The sequence below is a fragment of the Anthonomus grandis genome, chromosome 10, assembly GCF_022605725.1.
Source record: "Anthonomus grandis grandis chromosome 10, icAntGran1.3, whole genome shotgun sequence".
Lineage (NCBI taxonomy): Eukaryota > Metazoa > Arthropoda > Insecta > Coleoptera > Curculionidae > Anthonomus > Anthonomus grandis.
In genome coordinates this window covers 6,389,428-6,408,361 of record NC_065555.1, presented here as the reverse complement: position 1 = coordinate 6,408,361, position 18,934 = coordinate 6,389,428, and the positions used below count along the sequence as shown (strand labels likewise).

Here is an 18,934-nt window from a genome sequence, read left to right as displayed (position 1 = left end):
TACCATGGTTGTTGCACTTAAAACTATTATAAAATAACTTACACATACCTTACTGACGCGGCGTGGTATATTTTTGTGTGTCATACACGTTAATGCATTTTCTCCTTTTTTCTACTAAATTTCCCTGTGAATGATATTTCATTATTACTATTAGGTGTATTGTATGCTACATAGTGGCATTTATGTGATATCGAATCATTTTATCAAATATTTGAGATGCAGTTAGTAATCGTCAACATATTTAATTTATCTCTGTTTATAGTAGTTTAAATGTGTAAATAAAGGCCGTGTATTGATGTGTATGGGAGAAACTGATGATATTCAGGAACCATAAAATAAGCCCTTAAAACCCAACTAAAATAATTATTTTATTAAATATCATTGAATTTATATACAATTCTATCTTAATATATACAATTTCCTTAACAAAATAACAATAAAATTAACAAACGAGCACTGAAACAACCTAATACATATAAAATTATCTAAAGCTAATAATTGGTACTTGCTACTAAACATAAAAAAAACAAATAAAGATTTTTGATTCCCATTTATTATAAAGGGCATCCGTGGACGTAAGTGACGTTATGAAAAATAGCGGCAGCAGCAGAACTGAGAAAACTGCAAGGACTTTGTGCTCCATAACGTACCGGAGGGCAACAGATTTGCTGATCCGTAGGTTTCCGGACGTTCAAAAGTTCTTTTTCCACTGACGTCTGATGACGCAACTGTTCCAGTCTCAGTTGGTTCTGTCTTTTCCATTTTGTCCTTGAAAAAACACCTTGGGTTAAACTTACTTTTGTGAGGTAAGAGATGACTTACCTTCGGTTCTGATACCAGGTTTTAACTTGGGTTTCGCTCAGGTTTAGGGCGTCTGCCACATCGCTTCGGTCTGCCACCGATAAGTATTTTTGGCACCTATTATAGGGGAATTGAGAATTGCATTTATTACTATAGTTCACATTACATTGCTTAGTTTGAAAATTCATTATATTATGAGATTATGAGTTTTTCGTAAAAAGTATTGATTTTTGAAAAAATTTGCATAAAAGTTGCTTATGAATTAAAGAGGCACTCGCTAGTTTTATAAAGACGATTTTACAAAATCTCCTAAAATAACAGAAAATTCTCCCAAAAAATTGATGCACAAAAATTGCCTCTATAATTGCTAATTTTTAAATCAGAGCATTATCTTTAAAATCTATAATGATGTGTTTACAAAATATCCTAAACCAGAAAAAGTTGGCAACTTGTTATTTTCTCAAAAAAAAATTATTAATGTGTAAAAGTTGCTTCATTAATTGAGGCCTTTGATAAATTTTGTGTCAGGCTTTATCTATCAAAATAATATAAATTTTCCAATATCTCGTGAAACACTAAAGTGACAGACAAAGAAAGGCAAATTATGGTTTTTTCTCAAAAAGTATTGATTTTGTAAAAATAAATCATTGATGCATAGAATTTAATTTTTTGATTAAATTATTTGTTTTTTTATATCACCACTTTATTTCAGAAACAAAAATCTTTTGATTTTTCTTCAAAATTACTTCAGTAAATTAAAAAAGCAACGATTTTCCTAAAAATCTATTGATTTTTCAACAAATTTTATTGATGCATCCTAATTAATAGTAATAATTAGTATATTGATTGGAACACTTACTTGCGTTTAAATCATATCTATATTTTAAAAAAGCAATCAACTCTAAAATAATTTTTAAAAAAGCAAATCATGATGATATATTGATTGCAGCATTTGTCTTTAAATAACGTCTCTAGTTCTAGAAGTAAAGAACTTTTGACGTTTCGTCAATATTTTTTAAAACACTAAAGATGAGAGAAAAAAGTATATTGTGATTTTTCTCAAAAACTATTGATTTTTGAAAAAAAATTGTAAATGCACAAAACTTGTTTCATTAATTGAGTCACTTGCTAGTTTTTGAATCAGGAGTCTACCTTTAAAAGCAAAAAAGTTAAGACGTTTTTATCAAATCTTAACCGACATTTTTACAAAATACCAAAACCAGAGCAATGATTTACCTATAAAACTATTGATTTTTTAAAAAATTTTATTGATGCATCAAAAAATTATTGATTGGAGGATTTGCTTATCTTTAAATAACGTCTCTATCTCTAAAAGCAAAAAACTTTTGAAGTTTCGTCGACATTTTTTAAAATAGTAAATTGAGAGAAAAAAGTATTTTGTGATTTTTCTTAAAAACTATTGATTTTTGAAAAAAATTTATTGATACATAAAAGTTGCTTACATAATTGAGGCTCTTGCCTATTTTTGAATCAGAGTCTGATCTTTAAATTTAATGAAGTTATGACGTTTTCTCAAACTATCCTAAAACAGAAAAAGTTGGCAACTTGTAATTTTCAAAAACTATTGAAAACATTATTGATGCATTCAATTTCATTTATTGATTGAAATATTTGTTTTTTTTTATATCACGACGTTATTTTAAAAACAGAAAGTTGCTGATCTTTCTTCAAATTTCCTTAAGACACTAAAATAATGAAAAAAAGCAATGATTTTCCTAAAAATGTATTGATTTTTAACAGATTTTATTAATGCGATTTTGGCACTTACTTGCCTTTAAATCACATCTCTATTTAAAAAAAGCAAGCAACTCTTTAAATTTTAGACCTCTTTAAATTTCTTTAAAACTCTAAAATAGTTTTTAAAAATGCAAATCGTAGTTTTTTCAAAAACTATTGATTTCTCAAAAAAAAAATATTGATTTATTACAGTAAATTTATGAATTGAAGCATTTGCTCGTCGTTTTTTTGTCGACATTTTCTAAAATACTAAATTGAGAAAAAACAGTATATTGTGATTTTTCTCAAAAACTATTGATTTTTTTTTAATTATTGATGCATCAAATTTCATTCATTGATTAAAGTATTTGTTCTTTTTTACATCAAGGCGTTATTTTAAAAACAAAAAGTTTCTGATCATTCTTCAAATTTCCTTAAGACACTGAAATAATGAAAAAAAACAACGATTTTCCTAAAAATTTATTGATTTTTTAACAGATTTTATTGATGCATCAAATTTAATTTATTGATTGGGGCACTTACTTGCCTTTAAATCACATCTATATTTTAAAAAAGCAAGCAACTTTAGACCTCTTTAAAACTCTAAAATAGTTTTTAAAAATGCAAATCGTAATTTTTTCAAAAACTATTGATTTCTCAAAAAAAAAATATTGATTTATTACAGTTAATTTATGAATTGAAGCATTTGCTCGTCGTTTTTTTGTCGACATTTTCTAAAATACTAAATTGAGAAAAAACAGTATATTGTGATTTTTCTCAAAAACTATTGATTTTTGAAAAAAAATTATTGATACATAAAAGTTGCTTATATCATTGAGGCAGTTTTTCTCAAAATATCTCAAAGCTGAAAAACTTGGCAATTTGTAATTTTCAAAAACTATTGATTTTTTTTTAATTATTGATGCATAAAATTTCATTTATTGATTAAAGTATTTGTTTTTGTATATCACGGCGTTATTTTAAAAACAAAAAGTTTCTGATCATTCTACAAATTTCCTTAAGACACTGAAATAATGAAAAAAAAAGCAACGATTTTCCTAAAAATTTATTGATTTTTTAACAGATTTTATTGATGCATCAAATTTAATTTATTGATTGGGGCACTAACTTGCCTTTAAATCTTATCTCTATTTTAAAAAACCAAGCAACTTTAGACCTCTTTAAATTTCCTTGAAACCCTAAAATAGTTTTTAAAAATGCAAATCGTAGTTTTTTCAAAAACTATTGATTTCTCAAAAAAAAAATATTGATTTATTACAGTTAATTTATGAATTGAAGCATTTGCTCGTCGTTTTTTTATCGACATTTTCTAAAATACTAAATTGAGAAAAAACAGTATATTGTGATTTTTCTTAAAAACTATTGATTTTTGAAAAAAAATTATTGATACATAAAAGTTGCTTATATCATTGAGGCATGTTTTCTCAAAATATCTCAAAGCTGAAAAACTTGGCAATTTGTAATTTTCAAAAACTATTGATTAAAGTATTTGTTTTTTATTTCACAGCGTTATTTTAAAAACAAAAAGTTTCTGATCATTCTTCAAATTTCCTTAAGACACTGAAATAATGAAAAAAAAGCAACGATTTTCCTAAAAATTTATTGATTTTTTAACAGATTTTATTGATGCATCAAATTTAATTTTTTGATTGGGGCACTTACTTGCTTTAAATCACATCTATATGTTAAAAAAGCAAGCAACGTTAGACCTCTTTAAAACTCTAAAATAGTTTTTAAAAATACAAATGGTGGTTTTTTCAAAAATTATTGATTTCTCAAAAAAAAATATTGATTTATTACAGTTAATTTATTAATTGGAGCATTTGCTCGTCGTTTTTTCGTCGACATTTTCTAAAATACTAAATTAAGAAATAACAGTATATTGTGATTTTTCATAAAAACTATTGATTTTTGAAAAAACTTTATTGATACATAAAAGTTGCTTATATAATTGTGGCACGTTTTCTCAAAATATCCTAAAGCAGAAAAAGTTGGCAATTTGTAATTTTCAAAAACTATTGATTTTTTTTTAAATATTGATGCATCAAATTTAATTTATTGATTAAAGTTTTGTTTTTTATATCACAGCGTTATTTTAAAAACAAAAAGTTTCTGATCATTCTTCAAATTTCCTTAAGACATTGAAATAATGACAAAAAGTAATAATTTTCCTAAAAATTTATTGATTTTTTAACAGATTTTATTGATGCATCAAATTTAATTTATTGATTGGGGCACTTACTTGCCTTCAAATCACATCTGTATTTTAAAAAAGCAAGCAACTTGAGACCTCTTTAAATTTCTTTAAAACTTTAAAATAGTTTTTAAAAACGCAAATAGTGGTTTTTTCAAAAACTATTGATTTCTCAAAAAAAAAATATTGATTTATTACAGTTCATTTATTAATTGGAGCATTTGCTCGTCGTTTTTTCGTCGACATTTTCTAAAATACTAAATTGGGAAAAAACAGTATATTGTGATTTTTCTCAAAAATTATTGATTTTTGAAAAAAAATTATTGATGCATCAAAATTAAATTATTGATTGGAGGATTTGCTTGTCTTTAAATAACGTCTCTATCTCTAAGTATATTGTGATTTTTCTCAAAAACTATTGATTTGTGAAAAATATTTATTGATACATAAAAGTTGCTTATATAATTGCGGCGCATTTTCTCAAAATATCCTAAATCAAAAAAAGTTGGCAACTTGTAATTTTCAAAAACTATTGATTTCTTTTTTTTTAATTATTGATGCATCAAATTTCATTTATTGATTAAAGTATTTGTTTTTTTTTATATCAGGGCGTTATTTTAAAAGCAAAAGGTTTCTGATCATTCTTCAAATTTCCTTAAGACACTGAAATAATGAAAAAAAAGCAATGATTTTCCTAAAAATTTATTGATTTTTTAACAGATTTTATTGATGCATCAAATTTAATTTATTGATTGGGGTACTTACTTGCCTTTAAATCACATCTATATTTTAAAAAAGCAAGCAACTTTAGACCTCTTTAAAACTCTAAAATAGTTTTTAAAAATGCAAATCGTGGTTTTTTCAAAAACTATTGATTTCTCAAAAAAAAAATATTGATTTATTACAGTTAATTTATTAATTGGAGCATTTGCTCGTCGTTTTTTTGTCGACATTTTCTAAAATACTAAATTGAGAAAAAACAGTATATTGTGATTTTTCTCAAAAACTATTGATTTTTGAAAAAAATTATTGATGCATCAAAATGAAATTATTGATTGGAGGATTTGCTTTTCTTTAAATTACGTCTCTATCTCTAAGTATATTGTGATTTTTCTCAAAAACTATTGATTTTTGAAAAAAAATTATTGATACATAAAAGTTGCTTATATATTTGAGGCACGTTTTCTCAAAATATCCTAAAGCAGAAAAAGTTAGCAATTTCTAATTTTCAAAACTATTGATTTTTTTTAATTATTGATGCATCAAGTTTCATTTTTTGATTAAACTATTTATTTTTTTTATATCACGGGGTTATTTTAAAAACAAGTTTCTGAACATTTTTCAAATTACCTTAAGACACTGAAATGAAATGAAAAAAAGCAATGATTTTCCTAAAAATTTATTGATTTTTAACAGATTTTATTGATGCATCAAATTTAATTTCTTGATTATGGACTTACTTGCCTTTAAATCACATCTCTATTTTAAAAAAGCAAACAACTTTGGACCCCTTTAAATTTCCTTGAAATCCTAAAATAGTTTTTAAAAATGCAAATCGTGATTTTTTCAAAATATATTGATTTCTCAAAAAAAAATTATTAATTTATTACAGTTAATTTATTAATTGGAGCATTTGCTTGTCTTTAAATAACGTCTCTATCTCTAAAAGCAAGGAACTTTAGATGTTTCGTCGAAATTTTTTAAAACACTAAATTGAGAGAAAAAAGTAAATTGATATTTTTTTTAAGAACTATTGATTTTTGAAAAAAAATTTATTGATGCATAAAAGTTGCTTCATAAATTGAGGCACTTGCTTGTTTCTAAATCAGGGCTCTATTTTTAAAAGCAAAGCATTTAAGACGTTTTTTGCAAAATCTCCTGAAACATCAAGAAGAAAAGGCAAATTTTGATTTTTCTCAATAACTGTTGATTTCTCAAAAAAATTGATTTATTGATGCATCATTAATTTATTGACTGAAATATTTATTTTCTTTTATATCACGCTGTATTTCAAAAACAAAAGCTTCTGATCTTTCTTCAAAAATCTTTAAGACACTAAAATACTGAAAAAATGGAATGATTTTTCTATAAAAATATTGATTTTTCAACAAACTTTATTGACGCATCAAAATTAATGTGTGATTTTTCTTTAGAACTATTGATTTATAGAGAAAATTTATTGATGCATAAAAGTTGATTCATTAATTGAGGCACTTGCTAATTTTTAAATTAGGGCTCTACCTTTAAAAGCAAAGACGTTTTTACAAAATCTCTACAGACATTTTTACAAAGTACTGAAAAAAAAGCAATGATTTTCCTATAAAACTATTGATTTTTCAACAAACTTTATTTTGACGTTTCGTTGACGTTTTTGAAAATAATAACTTGAGACAAAAGTAAATTGTAATTTTTCTTAAGAACTATTGATTTATAAAAAAAATTTATTGATGCATAAAAGTTGCTTCATTAATTGAGCACTTGTTAATTTTTAAATCAGGGCTCTAACTTTAAAATCTTTGCTTTTTGAATTTGAAAGTGAAGACTTTTTACATAATAATTTCGCAGAACATTAAAATGACAAGAAAGGAAAGCAAATTTAAATTTTTGTCAAAAACTATTGATTTCTCAGAAAAATTTATTGATGCATCAAAGTTATTTCCATAATTAAAACATTTGATAATTTCTAAATAAAGCTATATTTTTAAAATCAATAAATTTTTGACATTTTCACAAAATCTCACAAAACAGGAAAAATTAGTAACGTTTCTCAAAAACTATTGATTTTTCAAAAAAAAATCACTGATGCATCAAAGTTAATTTATTGGTTAGAGAATTTGGGTTTTTTTTTAAATCACGTCACTATTTCTAAGAACAAAGAACTTCTCTATAATATTTTTTTTAAGATTCTTTAAAACACTGAAATAATAGACAAACAACAAATTATGATTTAATAAATATTGATTTTTAATCTCGACATTAATAAAAAATTATTGATTAAAAAACAACATATTGACTAATAAAAATTGCTTCATTATTTGAGGCATTTGCTAATTTCTAAATGAAAGCTTTATCTCTAAAATCATATAATAATAATATTGATGCATTATCTTAGGCAATTGGCCATATCTTTAAAGCACTCTCAATCTCTAAAATCAAAAAACTTCTGAGAGTTTTTCAAAATTTAAAAAAAAATCACTAAATTGATGAGGAAAGAAGTTTATTACGATTTTTTTTAAAGAACTATTAAGTTCTTAAAAATTTTCATTGATGCATAAAAGTTACCTTCTTAATTAAGACACCTCCCTAACTCTAAACAAAAATCATGACGTTTTCAATAAAATAATGCATTTTCGAACTTACCAAGTGAACTTTACTCAATATTTATTACTAGAGATCTTCTTACCTGAACTTTCTTTCTAAAAAAGCCAACTGGGCATGCGTGAATGCAGTTCTTCGTCTTCTGGGCTTCCTCGACTTCACCATATCCACATTATCTCCCCCAATCTGGATGGGAAGAAACTGACTTTCGTCCCCTGTTAAAGCCTCATGGTTTATCGTGATATGCTGCTCGTCTATAGATGACGGTTCAGAGTCCAAGTCAAAATCTACAATAAAAAGATTTTTTTGCTTCTCTTTTTGACCCTTTAGACCCTCCCGGAAACCACAAAGACAAAACGAGGTGGTAACAACCCTAACAATAGACAAGTGTGACAATAGAAATGCGATCCAATTAAAACGAGGATTTTTTTTATGTCTTGTGGGGTAATTCGCTTTGTTTTTAGCTCTTTTTAGCCTCAAGTCCCTTGGTGCTCTCGGTTGTTTTAATGTTAAGACAATTTGCTTTGTGTAGGGTTGGTAAAAGAGGGCTGAAACGTCTAGTTTCGTATCAAAGATTATAATTTTATTAAGAATAATTTACGTGTTTTTTGACACCCTGTAATTTTTTTTCAAAAAGCTGCATAAGCAAAAAATAAAAGAACATACATATATCAAAAAATTTTGAAAATCAATAAAATTCTACTAATGTGCCTGCATTATAAATCAATGACAAAATCAATATCTACGACTATAGACATTTTGATTCATTAATCAATAATCACCTATTAGAAAAAAACAAATTATATATATAATGGTCTCAAATATTAAAATGTTGAAGCACAAGCTTAAGAATCACTACTCAACTACTCGTTTCTTTTATACATTTGATTCTTGAATTACTGGAATCTTTTAAGTTTTCTTTAACAGTTATTCAAGAAATCATTGATATTTTTTTTCACAAGACTTGGAGATATTGAAAGATTTATCACAGAGATGCATGTACTGTGATATTTGGAGAATTTAATTAACGGCTATATTGGACTGTCGTGCATCATTGCCTAAGAATTAAAATATTTTTGTAAATTTTGTTTAAACTAGTTTGAACCTTTATCAATATTTGTTAAGAATATTTTTCTGAATATTATGCTTTTTATTTCATGAGAATAGCCTCAATAGTTCTTGAGATTTTGGACTTTGAAGTGAGCGGTTACCTTGACGATGAAATATTGTTCTTAAACATCACTACCTAAAAATTGTAATATATTTGTTACTAATAATTAATCAATACCCAACTATTGGATTATGAAAATAATAAATGATTAATCAATACTCAACTTCCTAGAATATTTTAAATAATGATCAAGATTCAAATAAATTAAAAATTATATGATAACTAATCTGAATAATTAATCAATGATTCACGGTCTGGACAATAGTAGTCATAAATCAATATTCAACTCTTTTGGATATAAAAGTCTTGATTCACAGACTATTAACGAAAAAGCAGATCAATATTTATGTTTTTGGAATAAAACTATCATGAATCATAGGGTTAAGAATAACGATAAAGTAAGTCAATACTTGTCAACTGCTTAGAGAGTAAAAATTCTAAATCATTAATCAATATTTAACTGCCTCGACTATAGAAACCATAAATCAATATTAAACTGTTTAAAATATAAAAAAAAGAAATTCAAAGACTTAATGTAATCAATAAATTGAATCAAAGTTCCACTGCCTATAATAAAAATATCATGAATCAATAGATTTAAAAATGACAATTAAGTATCTGAATTAATTAATATTTGACCACTTAGACTCTAGAGAATCTTAATCATTAATAATTAATATTTAACTGCCTGGAATATGCAAATCATGAATCAATACTCAACACTGTCTGTAATAAAAAAAATCAATTGACTTAAATATAACCATTAAGTGTCTAATGGTGAATTATTTATCAATACTTAACTTCTTGGACTATAGACATGATAAACCATAAATTAATATCCGACAGCCTAGGCCATAAAAAGTATGAATCAATTGATTTAAACATTGCGATAAACTATCTGAATAATCGATCAATACTCAACTCTCTGGACTATGGATATTCTGAATCATTTATCAATCAATATTCAACGGCCTATAATAATTAATTTCAGAATCACGGATTTTAGGTCCGGAAAGTGAAGTGATTGAATAGTTAACTAATACTCGACTGCCTAGATTGTGGAAATTCTAAAGAAATAATTAATCAATATTCAACTGCCTGGACTACGAAAATCATAAATTAATCAACTTTCTAGAACAAAATATCAGAATAATCAATTGTTAATGGCGTCCTCAAGAAAGACGATAAAGCAAATCAGTACTGAACTATTTGGATTGTTATAATTTTAAATCATTCTTCAATTATTCAGCCTCCTGGAATATATTAATCAAAAATAAATCAAGTTCCTACCTCCTATAAAAAATCATAAATAATAAATGTTTATCAATACTTAATGGCATACCTTTACAAAATCTTAAATCATAATAAAAAAAAGATGATTATTCAATAGATTTAATAATGACGATTATGTGTCTGAGTCTAATTAATCAATATTGTACAACCTGTAATAATAAAATTAAGAATCACGGATATTCAGGCAGGAGAGTCAACATTAAATAATTAATTAATACTCAACTTCCTGGACTGTAAAAATCGAAAATCATTAATAAATCAATATTGAACTGCCTGAACTATATCAATCAATCAATATCCTGAAATGAGAAATCATGAACCATTGATTTTGATTAATACTTCGAATTACAACATTTTAAATTGTAGGCCTGACAATAAAGTGAATCAATATTCAACTGCCTCGCTTAAAAAGATGATGAATTTATTGATTTAAAAATTATGATAAGGTTCAATATTTAACTCTGGCACAGCAAAAACTCTGAATTAATAATCAATACTCAACGGCCCTCAATTACAACATTTTGAATCATAGGCTTATAAATTACGACAATAAAATAAATACTCCACTATGTGGGCTAGAAAAACTATGAATCAATTTTTAATTACCTGGAGTCAAAATGAATCATTGGCTTAAGAATAGCGATAAAGTGAATCAATATTCAACGGCTTGGAATAAAAAAAATATGAATCAATGGAATGTTTAAATATTATTCAATGATCAACTGCTTGGATTATAGACATTCTCAATCATTAAACAAAAATAATAAATTGCTTGAATTATTAAAGTTATGAATCAATACTAAACTGCCTGGAATAAAAATACAATAAATTATTGCATTTAAAAATTGTTTGAATAATTAATCCAACCAAACTCAACTGCTTGGACTGTATAAAATATGAATCAATAATCAATATTCAAATACCCAAAAACATCACGATTCAATGAACTTGTAAATATTAACTCAACTGCTTGAACTATAGAATTGATGAAACGTTAATCAATATTCAAATGCCTCTACTACAGAAATCATAAATTAATTAACTCCCTAATAAAAATAATAATTAAATATAATAATAAAATAACAATTATGTATCTCAATAAAAAACATTACTATAGAAATCATAAATTAACACTCAATTGCTATAAATAAAAAACTCTTGAATGATTGACTTACACGTCAGAGAGTCAAATGCCTGAATGAATAGTTAACTGCCTGGACTATGGAAATCAATATTTATCTGTCTACGCTATAAAAACTATTAGTCGATAGAAACCTCATATTAGAGACAATATTCAATTGTCCGGAATAAAAAGTGCTTGAATAATTTATCAATATTCAAGTTCTTGAATTATAAAAATTATGAATCATTGATTAATAGCCAACTGCCTGGACTATATGAATTATTAATCAATACTTAACTGCCTCGAATAAAAAGATTATGATTGGTAGCCTTAAGAATGATAATCAAGTGACTGATTATTCAATAACCTAATAGTAAGGGATAAAAAAATAAAAAATCACTGATTTTAAGGTCAGAGAGTCAATCGACTGAATCACTCTACAACTGCCTGGGTTTTAGAAGAAAACTTGATTCATAGATTGAAGATTACCGATAAAATGAATCAAGTGAAGACCAAACTGACTTCTTAGAAACTACTACTTAAGAATCTTGATAATATTTGTAGCTATTATGCTTTTTGTTTTATGAAAATCCTCAAATCCTTTCAACTGCCTGGAATATTCATTATTATTGAAGGAATTTCATATAGGGAACATGAAGTTATTCATTTTTAATTTAAGGCCTTTTTTGACAGCTATCGCGATTTATCATCACATCCAGAGTAATTTTTTTATTTTTTTTAAAAAAGGTAAGTAGTTGCTTTGGAGGTATACAAATCATTTTTCTTTTATTCCAGGCATTTCGTTTATATTTTTTTAAATCGAAAAGAAGTACGTATTTGGAACAAAATCAAAAATAAGAATTGTCAACTCAAAGGGCTTTTAGGTAGAAAAATGAAAAAAAAGTCTTCTTTTTCATCATTTTTTTGCTTTTAATCGCATTTAATTTATTTAACCCATCCACAAAGATTAATTAATTCATTAAGTTAAAAATAGGTTACAACTGCCTGGAATAATCATTCAATTTTTATATTTTGCAGGCAGTTGAAGGAATCTCATATGTTCGTTTAGTTAAAGATGTTCTATCGCTACACCTAATTAAAAAAAGTCATGCTCACAAATATTGATAAAAAATACAAGACAAAAAAGGTCAGCTATAGTCAAAAATTCACGAAAAAACCGACAACTTCTTTAAGAACCATTTTTTTGTTGGAATTTTGAAAAAAAAACTCACCCCGAGCCGAATTGGTCAACACATCCCCGAGCAAATCCTTAATCATGAACGACTTGTGGTTCTCCTGCATCCTGCCTTACCCTGGCACAATCACCACCTTAAACTCCTCACGTAAAAACAACACACCCCCGACGTTAAAACTGACACTAAACCTCCCCAAGGAAAATCCGGGATAAACAGGAAAAGTGAGAAATAAGCGGTCGCTAACGTATAAACCATATGCGAGTTTAACCATCCCGTTTAAGGGTTGTTTCACCCTCCCCCGTTTCTAACCCTTAAACTCCACCCTTAAACTCGGGTGACGCCGCCCCGTTTGTACGTGGAGGACCAATGGAGACTCTTGGGTGCCTTAATGGAAATTTTTAAGGGCAGTTTATCCACGCGTGGATACGGAACGGAGTTGTTTTTATCCTGTTTCTTTAAGGGTTAACTCGATATATTATTGTAAAAAATTGAGTTAATATATTTTTGATTTTTCAATATGGCGTTCGTCCGCCATTTTGATTGTTGAGCTAGGATGCTCAGATTTTAGGTTAGGTAAAAAGTAATTTTTACATTCCAGGCAATTGAGTATAGATTGTCTTTACAGACGTTCAAATTTAAGATTTTTCATTTAAATCAGTTAAGAATTAATTCATAATTGAAGCATAAATTATGAATCACGGGCTTGAGAATGATGATTAAGTAACTAAATAGTCAATCAATATTCATCTATTAAAAGTATAGAAATCACAAGTCAATACTCAAGCGCCTAAATCATTTTTTAAACTCAACTGGCTACACTGTAATAATTATGAATCAATTTTGAACTGCTATAAAAATATTGAATCAATACTTTTACCCAGAGTAAAAAATTCATTAATCATTGATTCATAAGGTCGGAGATTCAAGTGCCTGTCTTTAATCAATATTCAACCACCTAGGCTGTAAAAATTATGAATCAACTTAACTGATATGAATCACTCTATCGAGATCCAAGAAAAATGATATCCAGGATTGAGCATTGAGCTATTCATATTTTTCTAATTATTTAAATACACTGTATCATGATAACTTTCACAAAATATTTGTACAAACAAGTTTTTCTATAACAACAATCAAATAATATTTTAAATAAATTATTTATAGAACAATAGAGTGTATACATGTTTTTGTTTACATCTATCAATACATTCATTCTCACCTACCTTTTAAGGAAAATTGTTTTTCTTTAAAACGGGTTTTTATTTAGTTGTATTTAAATAATTTTTTCTCTGATTTCTCTATTAAGGCACCTAAATAATGAATGCACTATGAATTACCTGTACCAAAGAAATCTTGAATCAAGGACTTCAGGTTTAGAAAGTCAAGTGCCTGAATCAATGCTCAACTGGCTGTACTATGGAAATCAATAATCAAAACTGCCTGGTCAAAATTTCCTGGAATAAAAAATTCAGAAATCATTGAAAATTATGAATCAACATTTAATACTCCACTTACTTGGAATGAAAAAATCACTAAAGAAAAATGAACCACAAGCTTAAGAATGACAATTGAATCTCTGAATAAAAAAAATTATATTCAATTAATTGAACTATAGAAATCATAAATTAAGTTCTTGAGTAATTGACTTATACGTCAGAGAGTCAAATACCCGAATCATCAGTTAAAATAAAAATTACAAATCAATATTCAACTGCCTGGACTATAGAAATTATGAATCAGTGTTCAATTGCCTAAGCTGTTAAAATCATAAATCATTAATTAATATTTAACTGCCTGGACTATAAAAGTTGTGAATCAATGTTCAACTGCCTGAACGATAAAAATTAATAAGGAATGAATATTCAGTTGCCTGAATAAGACCGAAGACTCAAGGGAGAAAAAGTTATAAAAATAATTTTGACGGAAAATTTCCCATAGTACGATTTTGGCTATTACAGTTTTTTCATAAGGATAGGGGTTTCTGAATTACAAACATTTCAATTTTTCAAAGTCAAATTTCTCAAAAACTGTTATAATAATGATAAAAATTATAGAGACACTTTTGATAGAAAAATTTTCATTCTATAATTTTGCTTATTACAGTTTTTTCGTTAGATTAATGGTTTTTGAATTATAAACATTTTAATGTTTTAATTTCGAATTTCTCAAAAAATGTAAAATAAAATAAGAAAAATTATAACACTTTTGATAGAAAATTTTCCATTTTACAATTTTGATCATTACAGTTTTTTATAAAATTAGTGGTTTTTGAGTTATCGACATTTTAATGTTTCAAACACAAATTTTTTCTTTCAGCTGGAGCCTCAAAGATCTTAAATTACCTGCTTAAAAATAACAATTAAATATCTCCATAAAAAAAATTACTATAGAAATCATAAATTAACACTCAATTGCTAAGAATAAAAAACTCTTGAATAATTGACTTACACGTCGGAGAGTCAAATGCCTGAATCAATAATGAATATTTAACTGCCTGGACTATAGAAATCAATATTTTTCTGTCTACGCTATAAAAACTATTAATCAATAGGAAACTCACTCGAATGGAAAAAATCATAAATCACAGATTTGAAGATTGTCAATTAAGTGTCTGAATAATGAGTGAATATTCAACTGCCTGGACTATAAAATTTATGAATCATTGACTTATAAGGCCGGAGAGTCAACTACTTAAATCATTAATTAATACCTAATTGCCTGTAAAAATTATGAATCAATATTCAATACTCAATTTATTTGGAATAAAAAATTATAAACCACAACTATGAATAAAAAAAATTATATTCAACTGATCGAACTATAGAAATCATAAGTTAACGCTTAATTGCCTGGAATAACAAATTCTTGATTCATTGACTGCTACGTCGGAGAGTCAAATGCCTGAATCATTAAGCAATAATCATCTGCTTGTATTATAAAAATTAAACATCAATATTCAACTGCCTAAACTATAAAAATTAATTAGCAATCAATACTCAATTGCCTAGAATAAAAAATGCAGACTTACAAGGCTAGAGAGTCAAGTGCCTGAATTCTTAAATAATACTTAACTGCCTGGACTATAGAAATTATTAATAAATATTCATCTGTCTATGCTATAAAAATTACTAGTCAATAGTTAACATACTAGAATGGAAAAAATCATAAATCACGGATTTGAAGATTGTCAATTAAGTGTCTGAATAATGAGTGAATATTCAACTGCCTGGACTATAAAATTTATGAATCATTGACTTATAAGGCCAGAGAGTCAACTACTTAAATCATTAATTAATACCTAATTGCCTGTAAAAATTATGAATCAATATTCAATACTTAACTTATTTGGAATAAAAAAATTATGAACCACAACTATGAATAAAAAAAATTATATTCAACTGATCAAACTATAGAAATCATAAGTTAATGCTCAATTGCCTGGAATAACAAATTTTTGAGTCATTGACTGCTACGTCGGAGAGTCAAATGCCTGAATCTTCAAGCAATAATCATCTGATTGTATTATAAAAATTACACATCAATATTCAATTGCCTAAACTATAAAAATTAATTAGCAATCAATACTCAATTGCCTAAAATAAAAAATGCAGACTTACAAGGCTAGAGAGTCAAGTGCCTGAATTCTTAAATAATACTTAACTGCCTGAACTATAGAAATTATTAATCAATATTCATCTCTCTATGCTACAAAAATTACTAGTCAATAGTTAACATACTAGAATGGACAACATCATAAATCACGGATTTGAAGATTGTCAATTAAGTGTTTGAATAATGAGTGAATATTCAACTGCCTGGACTATAAACTTTATGAACCATTGACTTATAAGGCCAGAGAGTCAACTACTTAAATCATTAATTAATACCTAACTGCCTGAAAAAATAATGAATCAATATTCAATACTCAACTTACTTGGAATAAAAAATTATGAACCACAACTATGAATAAAAAAATTATATTCAACTGATCGAACTATAGAAATCATAAGTTAACGCTCAATTGCCTGGAATAACAAATTCTTGAGTCATTGACTGCTACGTCAAAGAGTCAAATGCCTGAATCATCAAACAATATTCATCTGCTTGTATTATAAAAATTACACATCAATATTCAATTGCCTAAACTATAAAAATTAATTAGCAATCAATACTCAATTGCCTAGAATAAAAAATGCAGACTTGCAAGGCCAGAGAGTCAAGTGCCTGAATTGTTAAATAATACTTAACTGCCTGGACTATAGAAATTATTAATCAATATTCATCTCTCTATGCTACAAAAATTACTAGTCAATAGTTAACATACTAGAATGGACAACATCATAAATCACGGATTTGAAGATTGTCAATTAAGTGTTTGAATAATGAGTGAATATTCAACTGCCTGGACTATAAACTTTATGAACCATTGACTTATAAGGCCAGAGAGTCAACTACTTAAATCATTAATTAATACCTAACTGCCTGAAAAAATAATGAATCAATATTCAATACTCAACTTACTTGGAATAAAAAATTATGAACCACAACTATGAATAAAAAAATTATATTCAACTGATCGAACTATAGAAATCATAAGTTAACGCTCAATTGCCTGGAATAACAAATTCTTGAGTCATTGACTGCTACGTCAAAGAGTCAAATGCCTGAATCATCAAACAATATTCATCTGCTTGTATTATAAAAATTACACATCAATATTCAATTGCCTAAACTATAAAAATTAATTAGCAATCAATACTCAATTGCCTAGAATAAAAAATGCAGACTTGCAAGGCCAGAGAGTCAAGTGCCTGAATTGTTAAATAATACTTAACTGCCTGGACTATAGAAATTATTAATAAATATTCATCTGTCTATGCTATAAAAACTACTAATCAATAGTTAACGTACTAGAATAAAAAAATCATAAATCACAGGTTTGAGGATCGTCAATTAAGTGTCTGAATAATGAGTCAATAGTCAACTGCCTGGGCTATAAAAATAATTAATCACTACTCAATTGCCTGAAATAAAAAATTTATGAATCATTGACTTATAAGGCCAGAAAGTCAACTAACATAAATCACTATTCAATACCTAACTGCTTGTAAATATTATTAATCCATATCTAACCGCATGTACTATAAAAATTATTAATCAATATTAAATTGCCTAGACTAAAAAAGTTATAAATCAATACTTCGATTGGCTGGAATAAAAAATCATTAATTATTGACGTATAAGGCCGGAAAGGCAACTGCATGTAAATATTATGAATCAATACCCAACTGCCTAGACTATAAAAATTATAAATATTTAATGAAAAATTCACAAATCTAGTTGATTGATTTATCAAAAAACTTATTCATAAACATAAATTGATTTAAAAAAATGATGTTTGCACGTTTTTATGAACCTACTTGGCAAAGCGAAAGTATCACTGTTATAAGAGACATTTTTAAGATTAAATTTTAAGTTTTAATTATAATTTCATGATATTGCTGATAGTTGAGTATTGATCAATAACTTTATTGACCATCAGTCTTCCGAATAAATTAAAGATATTCAGTATTTACACTGTGTTAAAAGCCTGGATTAGCTCCTGAAATTAACAGCCAATCGGAAACAAAAATAAATAAAAAATCAAGGTACAAGTGTACTCATGTAAGGGCAAACCGCACCCCTGTTAAAATGTGAAGGGGCTGTAAAATACGCGACTGCGAATAACATGAATCCCCAATGACGTTATTTACATGGTAATAGATACGGATTGAAGAAGTTAGCAAAGCACAGCCGAGACTATGAATATATAAATGACAAGTAAACTGGGTGGGTAAGTGGTTTTGGGCGACTGTTAACCCTACAGGGTCGGCCTGGAAAGGTTCCAGGAAAATCCAGGAAAAATCCAAATACACCTCGAGAATTCTCTTATTTGGAACGTTTCAACAACATTTCGAAGTGTGCTACCGAAGGCCCCCCTGTACGTTAACCTAAATGCTCAGCGTGAATATTGATTTAACGTACCATGAATATTTATATTTGCATATTCGGGAAAAGTCTTGTTAATTATTAAAATTGGG

The 18,934-nt window shown here is 27.0% G+C and overlaps 1 protein-coding gene across 1 annotated transcript; it reads right to left on the bottom strand.

Annotated features, from left to right (window-relative positions):
* Positions 1 to 343: 343 nt before the first annotated feature.
* On the bottom strand, positions 344 to 13,145 carry LOC126741435 (barH-like 2 homeobox protein). The gene is made up of 4 exons (XM_050447840.1): positions 12,891 to 13,145; positions 8,157 to 8,358; positions 823 to 918; positions 344 to 768 (listed from the first exon to the last, which is right to left on the bottom strand). The coding sequence occupies exons 1-4, from the start codon at positions 12,958 to 12,960 to the stop codon at positions 555 to 557; spliced, it is 582 nt and encodes a 193-aa protein (XP_050303797.1). The 5' UTR covers positions 12,961 to 13,145; the 3' UTR covers positions 344 to 554.
* Positions 13,146 to 18,934: the final 5,789 nt, after the last annotated feature.

What these genes read in the sequence shown, in the direction of transcription:
- LOC126741435 (XM_050447840.1), bottom strand. Translation starts at nt 12,960, where the DNA reads ATGCAGGAGAACCACAAGTCGTTCATGATTAAGGATTTGCTCGGGGAT. An exon ending in GTTGACCAATTCGGCTCGGG is followed by an intron (nt 8,359 to 12,890) that starts GTGAGTTTTTTT and finishes TTTTTATTGTAG; the next exon opens with ATTTTGACTTGGACTCTGAA. An exon ending in TTTTTAGAAAGAAAGTTCAG is followed by an intron (nt 919 to 8,156) that starts GTAAGAAGATCT and finishes CCCCTATAATAG; the next exon opens with GTGCCAAAAATACTTATCGG.